Source organism: Rhinoraja longicauda, chromosome 36 (assembly GCF_053455715.1).
Source record: "Rhinoraja longicauda isolate Sanriku21f chromosome 36, sRhiLon1.1, whole genome shotgun sequence".
Taxonomy (NCBI): Eukaryota; Metazoa; Chordata; class Chondrichthyes; order Rajiformes; family Arhynchobatidae; genus Rhinoraja; species Rhinoraja longicauda.
This window is the reverse complement of record NC_135988.1, coordinates 12877888-12890745: the sequence shown is the minus strand read 5'-3', so window position 1 is coordinate 12890745 and position 12858 is coordinate 12877888. Positions and strand designations below refer to the sequence as shown.

Sequence of the window (12858 nt, the reverse complement as noted above, 5' to 3'; positions counted from 1 at the left end):
TACAGACAGCACGCCTAGTCAGGATTGAACCCGGGTCTCTGGCGCTGTAAGGCAGCAACTCTACCGCTGCGCCACCATGCTGCCCATAATTGGGTCGAGACTCTGCATTAGAATCGTGGCCCAGAGAACATAGGTTTACGGTGAAGGGGAAAAGATTTATTAGGAACTAGACCAAGTGGACCCGTTGGGCCCAAACTTCTCCTGCATTGGTGCAGCACCCCGTCCTCCCCCCCCCCCTCCCCTCTCTCCTCAACCCCCCCTCCCCTCTCCCTTCTCCCCCACTCCCCCCTTCCCCCTCCCTCCCTCTTCCCCTCCCCCTCCCCTCTTCCTTCTCCCACACTCCCCCCTTCCCTCCCTCCTCCCTCCTCCCCTCCCCTCCCCTCCTTTTAAACTTAAAAATGTGAATAACTTTTAAAATATAACACCGATTTCAATAAAAACGACTTGTATTATCACTAAAGTGACAATGGTGAGTAAGGTGGGCCTAAAATTGTCGCGCTATCGTGAACCGTTTTGGCTGAAGTTCAGTCACAAACAACATAACAAACGAGAGTTTTAGTATATAGATTAGGAAGAGGTAACTTTTTCACACAAAGGGTGGTGCGTGTATGGAACAAGCTCCAGAGCAAGAGGAGGTTGTTGAGGTTGGAACTATCAAAACATTTAAGAAACAATTAGACAGGTTACATGGAGAGGACAAGTTTGGAGGGATTTGGACCAAATGCAGGCAGGTGGGACTAGTTTAGCTGGGACATGTTGGCCGGTGTGGGCAAGTTGGGCCGAAGGGCCTGTTTCCACACTGTATAATTCTGTGACTACGACTATGATAAATCCCAATGCAGGGTCTTGACCCAAGTGGAAAATTCTCCCAAAACCAACCCTGTCACGATCACAGAGGACCTGATAGTTTAATTCAGGTTCTCCTCTCTTAAACTCTAATGGGTTACTCCACATTTTTACTCCCGATTTCAGCATCTGCAACTTTGTGTGTATCCAGGAATGCTGATCATATCATATATACTTTATAAGATGATAATACAGAAGGATGTAAGTATACAAAAGCCAATTTTATACATTATACAATTTTATATAATATGTACGTAAACAAAAGCACTTCATATTTCACTTGGGCAGCTTACAACCCAACGGCATGAATATTTATTTCTCTACCTTCAAGTAACCCTAGCATTCCCTCTTTCTCAATTAGGGTTGCCAACTGTCCCGTATTAGCCGGGACATCGCGTATTTTGGGCTAAATTGGTTTGTCCCCTTATTAGGCCCGGATGGTGCTGTAGGCCCGGACACTATAGGCCCGGACACGGTTGCCCGGGGGCCGGAGCAGTCCCGGAGAGTGTAGGCCCGGAGGCCCGGGCGCCATCTAACAGAGATTGCGTAGCATCCCGCCTCCCGGCCTGGCCAGCCGCCATTGGTGGAGCGGGAGCACGTGGCCGCTGGCTGGGTGAGGTCACGTGGGACGTGGGGTGGTGATGTCACCCTTTGTCCCTTATTTGGGAGTGAGGAAGTTGGCAACCCTATTCTCAATCCCTCCCCCGCCCTGATCCTCTTTTCGCTGTTTGTACTCCTTCGTCCCCAGCCAACAATGGACCATTGTGGGCTCAACCTATCCCGAGTCATCGATGCAAGCTCTCTGCTTTGTTCTGCACCTGCCCGCAACTCTAATTTCACCCCCTCCCTGCCTCTCAGTCTGATGAAGGGTCTCGACCCGAAAAGTTGCCTCTTCCTTTTGTCCTGGGATGTTACCTGACCCGCTGAGTTACTCCCCACATTTTGTGCCTATCTTCGGTGTAAACCAGCATCTGAAGTTCCTTCTTGCACCAATTCTTTGTAACCGTAAGTATTCAGACCCACCTCCCCCACCGCACCAAAGTCATTCACCTGTAAACTCTTGAGTATTTGTCACAGATTGCCAATTCAGTCGATAAATTCACCGTCTTTCTGATTGAAATGGTGTTCACCACAGGTACGACCGACATTCCAAAGAGAAGTAACGTCGCTGATATAATAACCGGTTCCTTTGAATAGCCACCTTCTCCTGGGCAGGAGACCTGAATGTGTGGTGGAAAAACACGACTCCGAAAAGAGTTGAACCCATCCTTTACACTTTTTACTTTATTTTCTTAAGAACATGATAAGCAGAGTCTTATATTTACATCGTCAAATACCAAAGCACAGAAAATCAGAAGAACGGCAAATTTCGGAAGTCTCGCCGTGGAGTTGTCAACGGCCACCGTTTGTTCGGGGATGTCAAATAAACGCAGGAAAGAACTTTCAAATGTCTGTTGCTATCCCGTTGTTTTGACGTCCTTCCCGTCCGGTGCTAGGCCGCAGCACCCAAAGCGAGCCGCTTGGCGTGGGTGCCCTCCTACGGAGTGTGAGGGGGCTCGAGATGTATGTTGGGGATGGCGGAGCGGGCGACAGTGCTGACGACGCTGCGGTTCGCGGGCAGCTCGATGCTGCCGGGCTGTGCCTCTTCCTGCAGGGGCGTCTCGAAGCGCTTGTGTATGTGGAGAGTCTGGTGTGCTTTGCAGTACCCAACCAGCGGCTGCTCGTAGTTGTAAAAGGCCGTGATGTTCATGGGGAGAGGAGTCTGAAAAGGGAAGTCGAGAGAACATCAGGGTTACTTTGGCCGATCTCCTGCCTTGCAAACATCAACGCAACAAACATTGCCCAGTGTCTGTTCTAGATTTTAGATTTTTTAGAGATACAGCGCGGAAATAGGCCCTTCGGCCCACCGGGTCCGCGCCGCCCAGCGATCCCCGCACATTAACACTATCCTACACCCACTAGGGACATTTTTTTACATTTGCCCAGCCAATTAACCTACATACTTGTACGTCTTTGGAGTGTGGGAGGAAACCGAAGATCTCGGCGAAAACCCACTCAGGTCACGGGGAGAACGTACAAACTCCGTACAGACGGCGCCCGTAGTCAGGATCGAACCTGAGTCTCCGGCGCTGCATTCGCTGTAAGGCAGCAACTCTACCGCTGCGCCACCGTGCCGCCCAAAGCGGAGTTCCAAATCACCCAATCACTCTCTCCGTAAAAAAACTTGCCCCACATATCTCCTTTAAACTTTGCCCCTCTCACCTTGAACCTATGTCCTCTGGTATTTGATTTTGTCAACCTGGGAAAAAATGTTCTGACTGTCTACCCTATCTATGCCCCCCACGCTTTTATATACTTTTACATATGTGGAAAGTGACCATTCAGCACGTGATACTTCTGCTAGCTAATTGTTAGAGTTACCCAACTAGATGTACTCCCTGAAGAGTATTTGATTCCAAACATGAACAAGATGTTACTCTGTAATATGCAGTCATTCTCAATGAAATTTCAACAAAAGCGTTCCGCAGTACTGGGCATATTCGACATCACCATCACATCAAGGAGCACAAATGTATCCTCAATAAATCAACAATACATAGATATTTTAAAAATAGTGACTTCGTCCAGGACATGGGTGGATGGAGCTGCCTGAGGAGGCAGTGATTTTTAGATTATTTTTAGATTTTGGAGATTCAGCGCGGAAACAGGCCCTTCGGCCCATCGGGTTCATGCTGACCAACGGTCACCCCAAACACGAGTACTATCCCACACACGAGAGACAATTTACAGTTTTTACCAGAGCCAATTAACCTACAAACTTGCACATCATTGGAGTGTGAGAGGAAAAAATGTTTTAAAAAATGACTGTAATTTTATGCTGTAACTGTACCCCCATCAGTTTGAAGAATGGTCTCAATAGACAATAGACAATAGGTGCGGGAGGAGGCCATTCGGCCCATCGAGCGAGCCAGCACCGCCATTCAATGTGATCATGGCTGATCATTCTCAATCAGTACCCCGTTCCTGCCTTCTCCCCATACCCCCTGATTCTGCTATCCTTAAGAGCTCTATCTAGCTCTCTCTTGAATGCATTCAGAGAATTTGCCTCCACTGCCTTCTGAGGCAGAGAATTCCACAGATTCACAACTCTCTGACTGAAAAATGTTTTTCCTCATCTCCATTCTAAATGGCCGACCCCTTATTCTTAAACTGTGGCCCCTTGTTCTGGACTCCCCCAACATTGCGAACATGTTTCCTGCCTCTAACGTGTCCAACCCCTTAATAATCTTATACGCTTCGATAAGATCTCCTCTCATCCTTCTAAATTCTAGTGTATACAAGCCTAGTCGCTCCAGTCTTTCAACATATGACAGTCCTGCCATTCCGGGAATTAACCTAGTGAACCTACGCTGCACGCCCTCAATAGCCTCGACCCGAAACATCACCCATTCCTTCTCTCCAGAGATGCTGCCTGACCCGCTGAGTTACTCCAGCATTTTGTGTCTACCTTCGATTTAAACCAGCATCTGCAGTTTTTTTTTCCTTCTCCCCTTTTTTTTCTGATCTCTTCCACGAGTAGAAACGTTTTAGTTTAGTCTAGTTTAAAGATACAGCACGTAAACGGGGACTTCTGCCCACTGACCACTAGGGGCAATGTATAATCTTTACGGAAGCCAATTAACCTATAAACTTGCACGCCTTTGGAGTGTGGTAGGAAACCAGTATTATAAGAAAATAACTGCAGATGCTGGTACAAATCGAAGGTATTTATTCACAAAATGCTGGAGTAACTCAGCGGGTCAGGCAGCATCTCAGGAGAGAAGGAATGGGTGATGTTTCGGGTCGAGACCCTTCTTCAGACTGATGTCAGGGGGGTGGGATAAAGGAAGGATATAGGTGGAGACAGGAAGATAGAGGGAGAATTGGGAAGGGGGAGGGGAAGGGAGGGACAGAGGAACTATCTAAAGTTGGAGAAGTCGATGTTCATACCACTGGGCTGCAAACTGCCCAGGCGAAATATGAGGTGCTGTTCCTCCAATTTCCGGTGGACCTCACTATGGCACTGGAGGAGGCCCATGACAGAAAGGTCAGACTAGGAATGGGAGGGGGAGTTGAAGTGCTCGGCCACCGGGAGATCAGTTTGTTCAATGCGGACCGAGCGCAGGTGTTGAGCGAAGTGATCGCCGAGCCTTCGCTTGGTTTCGCTGAAACCAGAACGCCTGGAGGAAACCCACATGGTCACAAGGAGAATGTACAAACACCGCACAGACAGCACCCGTAATAGGAATCTAACCCGGGTCTCTGGCGCTGTGAGGCAGCAGCCCAACCACTGCGCCGCTGCGCCGCCCCTTCAGTTGTCAGCGGTGACCATTTACGGCGGCAGTGTGGAATTGGAAGATGTAGGCGAGGCTGGAGAGGTTTACCTTTCTATACAAGCACATTTCACAACTGCAGAATGTTTTAAAGAGCTTTATGAGCGATAGCTGTTTGCATGGTAGTCATCATCCTGATGTGGTAAGCATGGTGGCCAATTTGCAAGCAAGAAAATCCCCATAAAGCGAAATAAATAAATGGCAATACACTTCAGGTGCTGGTGAGGGGATTAATGAGGAGGAGAATTGTGGATGGTTCAGAAGGAAATGAGATGGCCTTTTGATTAAGGTCACTTTGTACTTTAGATTACAGTGTACTTAAACACTTCCATTTATATAAGGGTCCTTCATCTCTTCCCGCCTGCTCAGCTCAGCTCAGTTCAGCCACCAACAGTGCCCATGGCAACAATTCCACATCGCGTTTGTAGAAATTCTAAAGTCGGTGGAGTTATAAAATCATGGCTGTCTCCATAACTTCATAAGCCCCTTATTCCCTGTTCCTTAACTCAGTCAATAAAAATCTACCAATCCCTGCGATATCTTCTCAGCTTTATCTCTACGGGTGCATCTCGTGTCATGACCTTTTCTTCGTCTGAGGAAGGGTACTGACCCGAGCCGTCACCTATCCCATTCCCTCCACACATGCAGCCTGATCGCAGTTTGCGTTTTACTCAAGATTCCAACATCTGCAGTTCTCGCTGCAGTTCCTTAATTTAATCTATGTTATTTTTATCCATGTCCACAATCTCTCACTGCTCCCATTCACTCCTCGATCGGACAACCTTAGAATATAGAGCATGGAGGAATGCAGCACAAGGATAAGACAGACACAAAATGCTGGAGTAACTCATCGGGACAGGCAGCATCTCTGAAGAGAAGGAATGGGTGTCGTTTCAGGGCCGAGACCCTTCTTCAGTCTGAAGTGCCATTCCTTCTCTCCTGAGGTGCTGCCTGACCCGCTGAGTTACTCCAGCATTTTTGTGATACCTTGGGGTTGAGAGTGGTCCTTGATTATGCTTGCTGGCCTTGCCGAGGCCTTATCAATGCCTTTCATAATTTTACCCACTGCTCTCCTCAACCTCCGCCGTACCAGAGAAATAAAACCATAACGTCAGGTTTTGCATATTTTCTTTTTTATTACTATTAATGTTTGAACCCTGCTCCCGCCTACACACAGTCATAGCAGAAGGTGTAAAGAAACAGCAGCAAAATTCAAGGCAAAATTCATTGTGGCATTACTGAAGATCCAGTAGATTAGATGCAATGCAGATAAATACCACCTTAAGCTCAGCCATCACATTACCCATCATCCCCCAACTCAAAATGCTTGCGGCATGAATTCAAAAGAATACTGCATTTTTAAATATCTCTCTCAGAATCAGTGAATTACACTTCAATAACAATATACTTCTTCAGCGTAATTTGGCAATTAATGATGTTTTATGAGCTATTAACTTTTCATTGCTAATCTAAGTATTCATGTGCATCATCCAGAGTCTGTCATCTTTAATTAGATATGCCAACTGATTTTTCAATTAAACCCTAATTGACGTTTGAGTTTTAATTGCGATCCGAGTTTCTTTATCAGTTTAGCACGGGGGGGGGGGGGGGGGGGGGGGGGGGGGGGGCAAAAAAGGAGTGAAATTGTCAACTGCAAAGCACAGCTACAAAATATTGACCAGCTACATTTCTCATCAAAGCACACCCTGGGATTAAGGTCGTAAGGTCATAAGGAATAGGAGTAGAATTAGGCCATTCGGCCCATCAAGTCTACTCCACCATTCAATCATGGCTGATCTATCTCTCCCTCCTAACCCCATTCTCCTGCCTTCTCTTCATAACCTCTGACACCTGTACTAATCAAGTAGACACCTCTATCTATCTCTGTCTTAAAAATATCCACTGACTCGGTCTCGGCAGCCTTCTGTGGCAAATAATTCCACAGATTCACCATCCTCTGACTAAAGAAATTCCTCCTCATCTCCTTCCTAAAAGAACGTCCTTTAATTCTTGAGGTTATGACCTCTAGTCCTAGACTCTCCCACTAGTGGAACCATCCTCTCCACATCCACCCTATCCAAGCCTTTCACTAGTCTGATACGGTCATAAGAGAAAGGAGTAGAATTAGGCCACTCTGAAAACAGAACAGAAATAAAATTTTGACGGAAATAATTTTTTAATGTTCTTTTATGGGACGTGGGTGTCATTGGCAAGGCCAATGTTTAGCGGTCGTTCCCAATCGGTCTTGGGTCGGTGGCGAAGAGGCGTCCCTTTGAACCGCTGAAGAACGAAGGGAGAAGGTTGTTCCCACTGTGTGGTTGGGGAGGGTGCTCCAGGACTTAGACCCGGCGGCAGCCAAGGACAGTTGACATCCTTCCACGCTGGGGTGGAGTGTGACTCGGTGGCAGAAGCCGCGTGTTTGGCAGACGGTGTTGGAGAAGAGCGGACGTGAAACAGCGGTGCACGTTCTAGGAGGTCCGCGTGGCAGCAAGTCGGGCAGTATCTGCAGGGGAGAGGAAACAGTGTCAATGTTTCAAGTCGATGGCCTTTCCTCGGAAACATTCAGATCATCGCTTCTGATGAAAGGACATCGATTTGAAACCTCTCTCTCTCCATAGATACTGCCTGGCCAGCTGTGTGTTAGTAGCGTTTTACGCATTTATCTAGATGGATAATAGATTCAAGGTGAGAAGTTTAAAGGTGAGAAGGGGAAAGTTTAAGGGAGATTTTCGAAGCATTTTTTTAAACGCGTTGTTTTAGCTGCTTTTCTTTATCATCATATCATCATCATATATATACAGCCGGAAACAGGCCTTTTCGGCCCACCAAGTCCGTGCCGCCCAGCGATCCCCGTACATTAACACTATCCTACACCCACTAGGGACAATTTTTACATTTTTACATTTACCCAGCCAATTAACCTACATACCTGTACGTCTTTGGAGTAGGTTGGTTTGACCATGGATGATTTTGAGTTTAGTTTAGTTTAGTTTAGAGATACAGTGTGGAACAGGCCCTCGGCCCACCGAGTACGGGCTGTCCTGCGATTCCCCCTACACTATCCTACGCACTAGGGACAATTTACCAATTTATCGAAGCCAATTAACCTACAAACCTGCGCGTCTTTGGAGTGTGGGAGGAAACCGGAGCACCCAGGGAAAACCCACATGGTCACAGGGAGAACGTACAAACTCTGTACAGACAGCACCCGTTGGCAGGATCGAACCCGAGTCTCAGGCGCTGTGAGGCAGCAACTCTACCGCTGCACCTCTGTGCCAGCCCTGAGAGTGTGTGTTTCACGAGGCAAAGAGCTACAAGCAAGGGGGAGTTGGACTTTTCTTTACAGATGTAGCACGGCAACAGGCCATTAGCCGAGTCTGTGTTGACTAGGGATCACCTAGACACTAGTTCTATATATCCTACACACTAGGGACATTTTACAGTTGTACAGGGCATTGGTGAGACCACACCTGGAGTATTGCGTACAGTTTTGGTCTCTTAATCTGAGGAAAGACATTCTTGCCATAGAGGAAGTACAGAGAAGGTTCACCAGATTGATTCCTGGGATGGCAGGACTTTCATATGAAGAAAGACTGGATAGACTCGGCTTGTACTTGCTGGAATTTAGAAGATTGAGGGGGGATCTTATAGAAACTTACAAAATTCTTAAGGGGTTGAACAGGCTAGATGCAGGAAGATTGTTCCCGATATTGGGGAAGTCCAGAACAAGGGGTCACAGTTTAAGGATAAGGGGGAAGTCTTTTAGGACCGAGATGAGAACGTTTTTTTTCACACAGAGAGTGGTGAATCTGTGGAATTCTCTGCCACAGAGGGTAGTTGAGGCCAGTTCATTTGGCTATATTTAAGAGGGAGTTAGATGTGGCCCTTGTGGCTAAAGGGATCAGGGGGTATGGAGAGAAGGCAGATACAGGATACTGAGTTGGATGATCAGCCATGATCATATTGAATGGCGGTGCAGGCTCGAAGGGCCGAATGGCCTACTCCTGCACCTATTTTCTATGTTTCTATGTTTCTATGCTTCTATGTTTACAGAAGCCAATTAACCTACAAACCTCCATGTTATTTTGACTAAGGGAGGAAACTGGAGCACCCGGAGAAAATCTACGTAATCACAGGGAGAATGGACAAACTCTGTACAGACAGCACCCGTTGACAGGATCGAACCCAAGTCTCTGGTACTGTGAGGCAGCAGTTCTACCACTGTACCAGACTCTGAGATGTTAATCTCAGAGATGCCACCTCTGGGATGCTAATAGTGGGGGAATCAAAGAGGTGATTGGATTCTCCCTGGTTTATTCATAACATCATATTCTCAATTTCTTTCATTTTGATGGGTAATCACTGTTCTAATGTAGGATTCTCACAGACAATCTATACACAGTCTGAAGAAGGGTCTCGACCCGAAACGTCACCCATTCCTTCTCTCCTGAGATGCTGCCTGACCCGCTGAGTTACTCCAGCATTTTGTGGTACCTTCGATCTATACGCAGGGAGCCCCACATATAGCAATATGATAGTGACTGTACAAACAGATTCAGCAACTTTGGTGGAGGGTCAATGAGCCAGAACACAGTTCTCAAATTTCAAAGAATTTTGGCCTTCATAACAAGAGGAGTTGAGTATAGGAGCAAAGAGGTCCTTCTGCAGTTGTACAGGGCCCTAGTGAGACGCACCTGGAGTACTGTGTGCAGTTTTGGTCTCCAAATGTGAGGAAGGATATTCTTGCTATTGAGGGCGTGCAGCGTAGGTTTACTAGGTTAATTCCCGGAATGGCGGGACTGTCGTATGTTGAAAGACTGGAGCGACTAGGCTTGTATACACTGGAATTTAGAAGGAAGAGAGGAGATCTTATCGAAACGTATAAGATTATTAAGGGGTTGGACACGTTAGAGGCAGGAAACATGTTCCCAATGTTGGGAGAGTCCAGAACAAGGGGCCACAGTTTAAGAATAAGGGGTAGGCCATTTAGAACTGAGATGAAGAAAACTTTTTCAGTCAGAGAGTTGTGAATCTGTGGAATTCTCTGCCTCAGAAGGCAGTGGAGGCCAATTCTCTGATTGCATTCAAGAGAGAGCTGGATAGAGCTCTTAAGGATAGCAGAGTCAGGGGTTATGGGGAGAAGGCAGGAACGGGGTACTGATTGAGAATGATCAGCCATGATCACATTGAATGGCGGTGCTGGCTCGAAGGGCCGAATGGCCTCCTCCTGCACCTATTGTCTATTGTTTATTGTCTATTGTTTTTTGGTTTGTTCTATATTTGCCCGGATCAGTGTTATTGCCACGATGCTCTCTGTAATTTGCTGCAGATCCAGCACACCATGGATCTCTTGACACCTTCCCAGTGAACCATCCATTATCCTGGTCCTCCAGCCTGTTCCCAAGTTCTGCTGTGAACTCACATCAGTAACTAGTCGAGCCGCAGCCTTACTGCTCCAGAGACCCATATTCAATCCTGACCTCTGAGGCTGTCTGCGTGCCATTTGCATGTGAAGATGGTTTAGTTTAGTTTCGTTTAGTTTGGCGACAACAGCACGGAAACAGCCCCTGCGGCCCACCGAGTCCGCGCCGCCCAGCGATCCCCGCACATTAACACTATCCTACACACACTAGGGTCAATTTTTTACATTTGCCCAGTCAATTAACCTACATACCTGTACGTCTTTGGAGTGTGGGAGGAAACCGAAGATCTCGGAGAAAACCCACGCAGGTCACGGGGAGAACGTACAAACTCCTTACAGTACAGCGCCCGTAGTCAGGATCGGACCTGAGTCTCCGGCGCTGCATTCGCTGTAAGGCAGCAACTCTACCGTTGCGCCACCGTTCCATTTGTACCAAGCCAATTAACCTACAAGCCTGTACGTCTTTGGAGTGTGGGACGAAACCGAAGATCTCGGAGAAAAGCCACGCAGGTCACAGGGAAAAGGTACAAATTGCGTACAGACAAGCACTCGTAGTCAGGATCAACAGACACAAAGTACTGGAGTAACTCAGCGGGTCAGGTAGCATCTCTGGAGAAGGGGAGCAGGTGACGTTTTGTGTCGGAGCCCTTCTTCAGAACCGTTTCTCCAGAGATGCTGCCGGGCCCGCTGAGTTACTCCAGCTTTTAGTATCTATCCTCAGTGTCAACCACCACCTGCGGTTCCTTCCTACATAACGCTGTTTGCACGCGTTCACTGTGACCGCGTGGGTTTCCCCCCGATGCCCTCTCTTCCTCCTGCATGCCACTATAAAATTAGAGGTAGACACAAAAAGCTGGAGTAACTCAGTGGGACAGACAACATCTCGGGAAACAATGGGTGACATTTCGGGTCGAGACCCTTCTTCAGACTGAAGATGAGATGCTGCCTGTCCCGCTGAGTTACTCCAGCTTTCTATGTCTATCTTCGGTTTACACCAGCATCTGCAGTTCCTTCCTACACCATAGAATTATCCCTGGTGTGCAGGATCCAATGAGGATCCTTCATTGCTTCTACTCTGGGGCTGTAGAGAGCATCCTGTCCGGCAACATTACAGTCTGGTTTGGGAACAGCTCTGCCCAGGACAGGATGGCCCTGCAGAGAGTAGTGCGTTCGGCAGAACGCACCATGGGAACTACACTCGTCCCCCTGCAGGACCTATACATCAGGAGGTGCAGATCCAGAGCAAGCAAGATCATGAGGGACCCCTGCCACCCCAGCAACGGACTGTTCCAGCTGCTACGGTCAGGCAAACGCCTCCGCTGTCACGCTATGCAAACGGAGAGGATGAGACGGAGTTTCTTCCCACAGGCCATCCAGGGCCTCCAGGGACCAAATTTTGTCTTCTCTGTATTAACTTTAATTTATATGCTGTAACTGTAATTCTTTTTTTTTGCACAATCTGCAGGCATTGCCACTTTCATTTCACTGCACATCGTGTATGTGTATGTGACAAATAAACTTGACTTGAGGTGGCTGGGAGGTGATAGAGTCATACAGCATGGAAACAGGTGTCATGGCCCAATTCATCCATGAACCAAGATTCCCCATCTAAGCTCATCCCATTTGCCTGCACTTGGTCCATATTCTTCTAAACCCTTCCTATACATGTCCAAGTGCCTTTTCAGGAAGTGTTGATAGAAGTGTGGGGAACTAAGATTAGTGCAGGTTTAGTGTAAATGGGCTTGTGGAAATGGTCGGCACACATTGGCTTCTGATTAAACAAGGCCTCAGGGTTAACATTTTTCTCTTTGTGTTCAAACCCCTCATAGTCTCTCTACTCTTCTCATGGGAAGCTGCAATTCTAACCCCACTCTTTTAAACACCACTAATGCATCTGCCTCAATCGCCACACCAGGCAGTGGGTTCCAGGCACCCACCACCCTCTGTGTAAAAAACCTGCCCCGCACATCTGTATACAAAAACGTTTGTTTGGTTGTTCCTGAACTACAGCCAAAACGGTACACGATAGCGCAACAATTTTAGGCCCACCTTACTCACCGTCGTCCCTTTGGTGCTAATGGAGAAGTTTCATTGAAATCGGTGTTATATTTTTAAAGTCATTCACATTTTAAAGTTTAATTATATCTCCTAGGGAGGGAAGGGGGAGGGAGGGAGGGGGGTGGAGGGAGGGAGGGAGGGAGGGGGGTGGAGGAAGTA

The 12858-nt window shown here is 47.6% G+C and overlaps 1 protein-coding gene across 2 annotated transcripts in view; it reads right to left on the bottom strand.

Annotated features, from left to right (window-relative positions):
• Positions 1-1103: 1103 nt before the first annotated feature.
• LOC144610194 (leucine-rich repeat transmembrane neuronal protein 4-like) overlaps positions 1104-12858 on the bottom strand; it is a 228358-nt gene continuing 216603 nt past the window's right edge. Inside the window, exon 3 of one of the 2 annotated variants that reach the window (XM_078428761.1) lies at positions 1104-2608. In XM_078428761.1, coding sequence (XP_078284887.1) covers positions 2384-2608 — 225 coding nt within the window. In that variant the 3' untranslated portion in view covers positions 1104-2383. Of the gene's footprint in view, positions 2609-6824; positions 7723-12858 lie in introns of those variants that run through there. The other variant, XM_078428760.1, reaches the window with a different exon arrangement.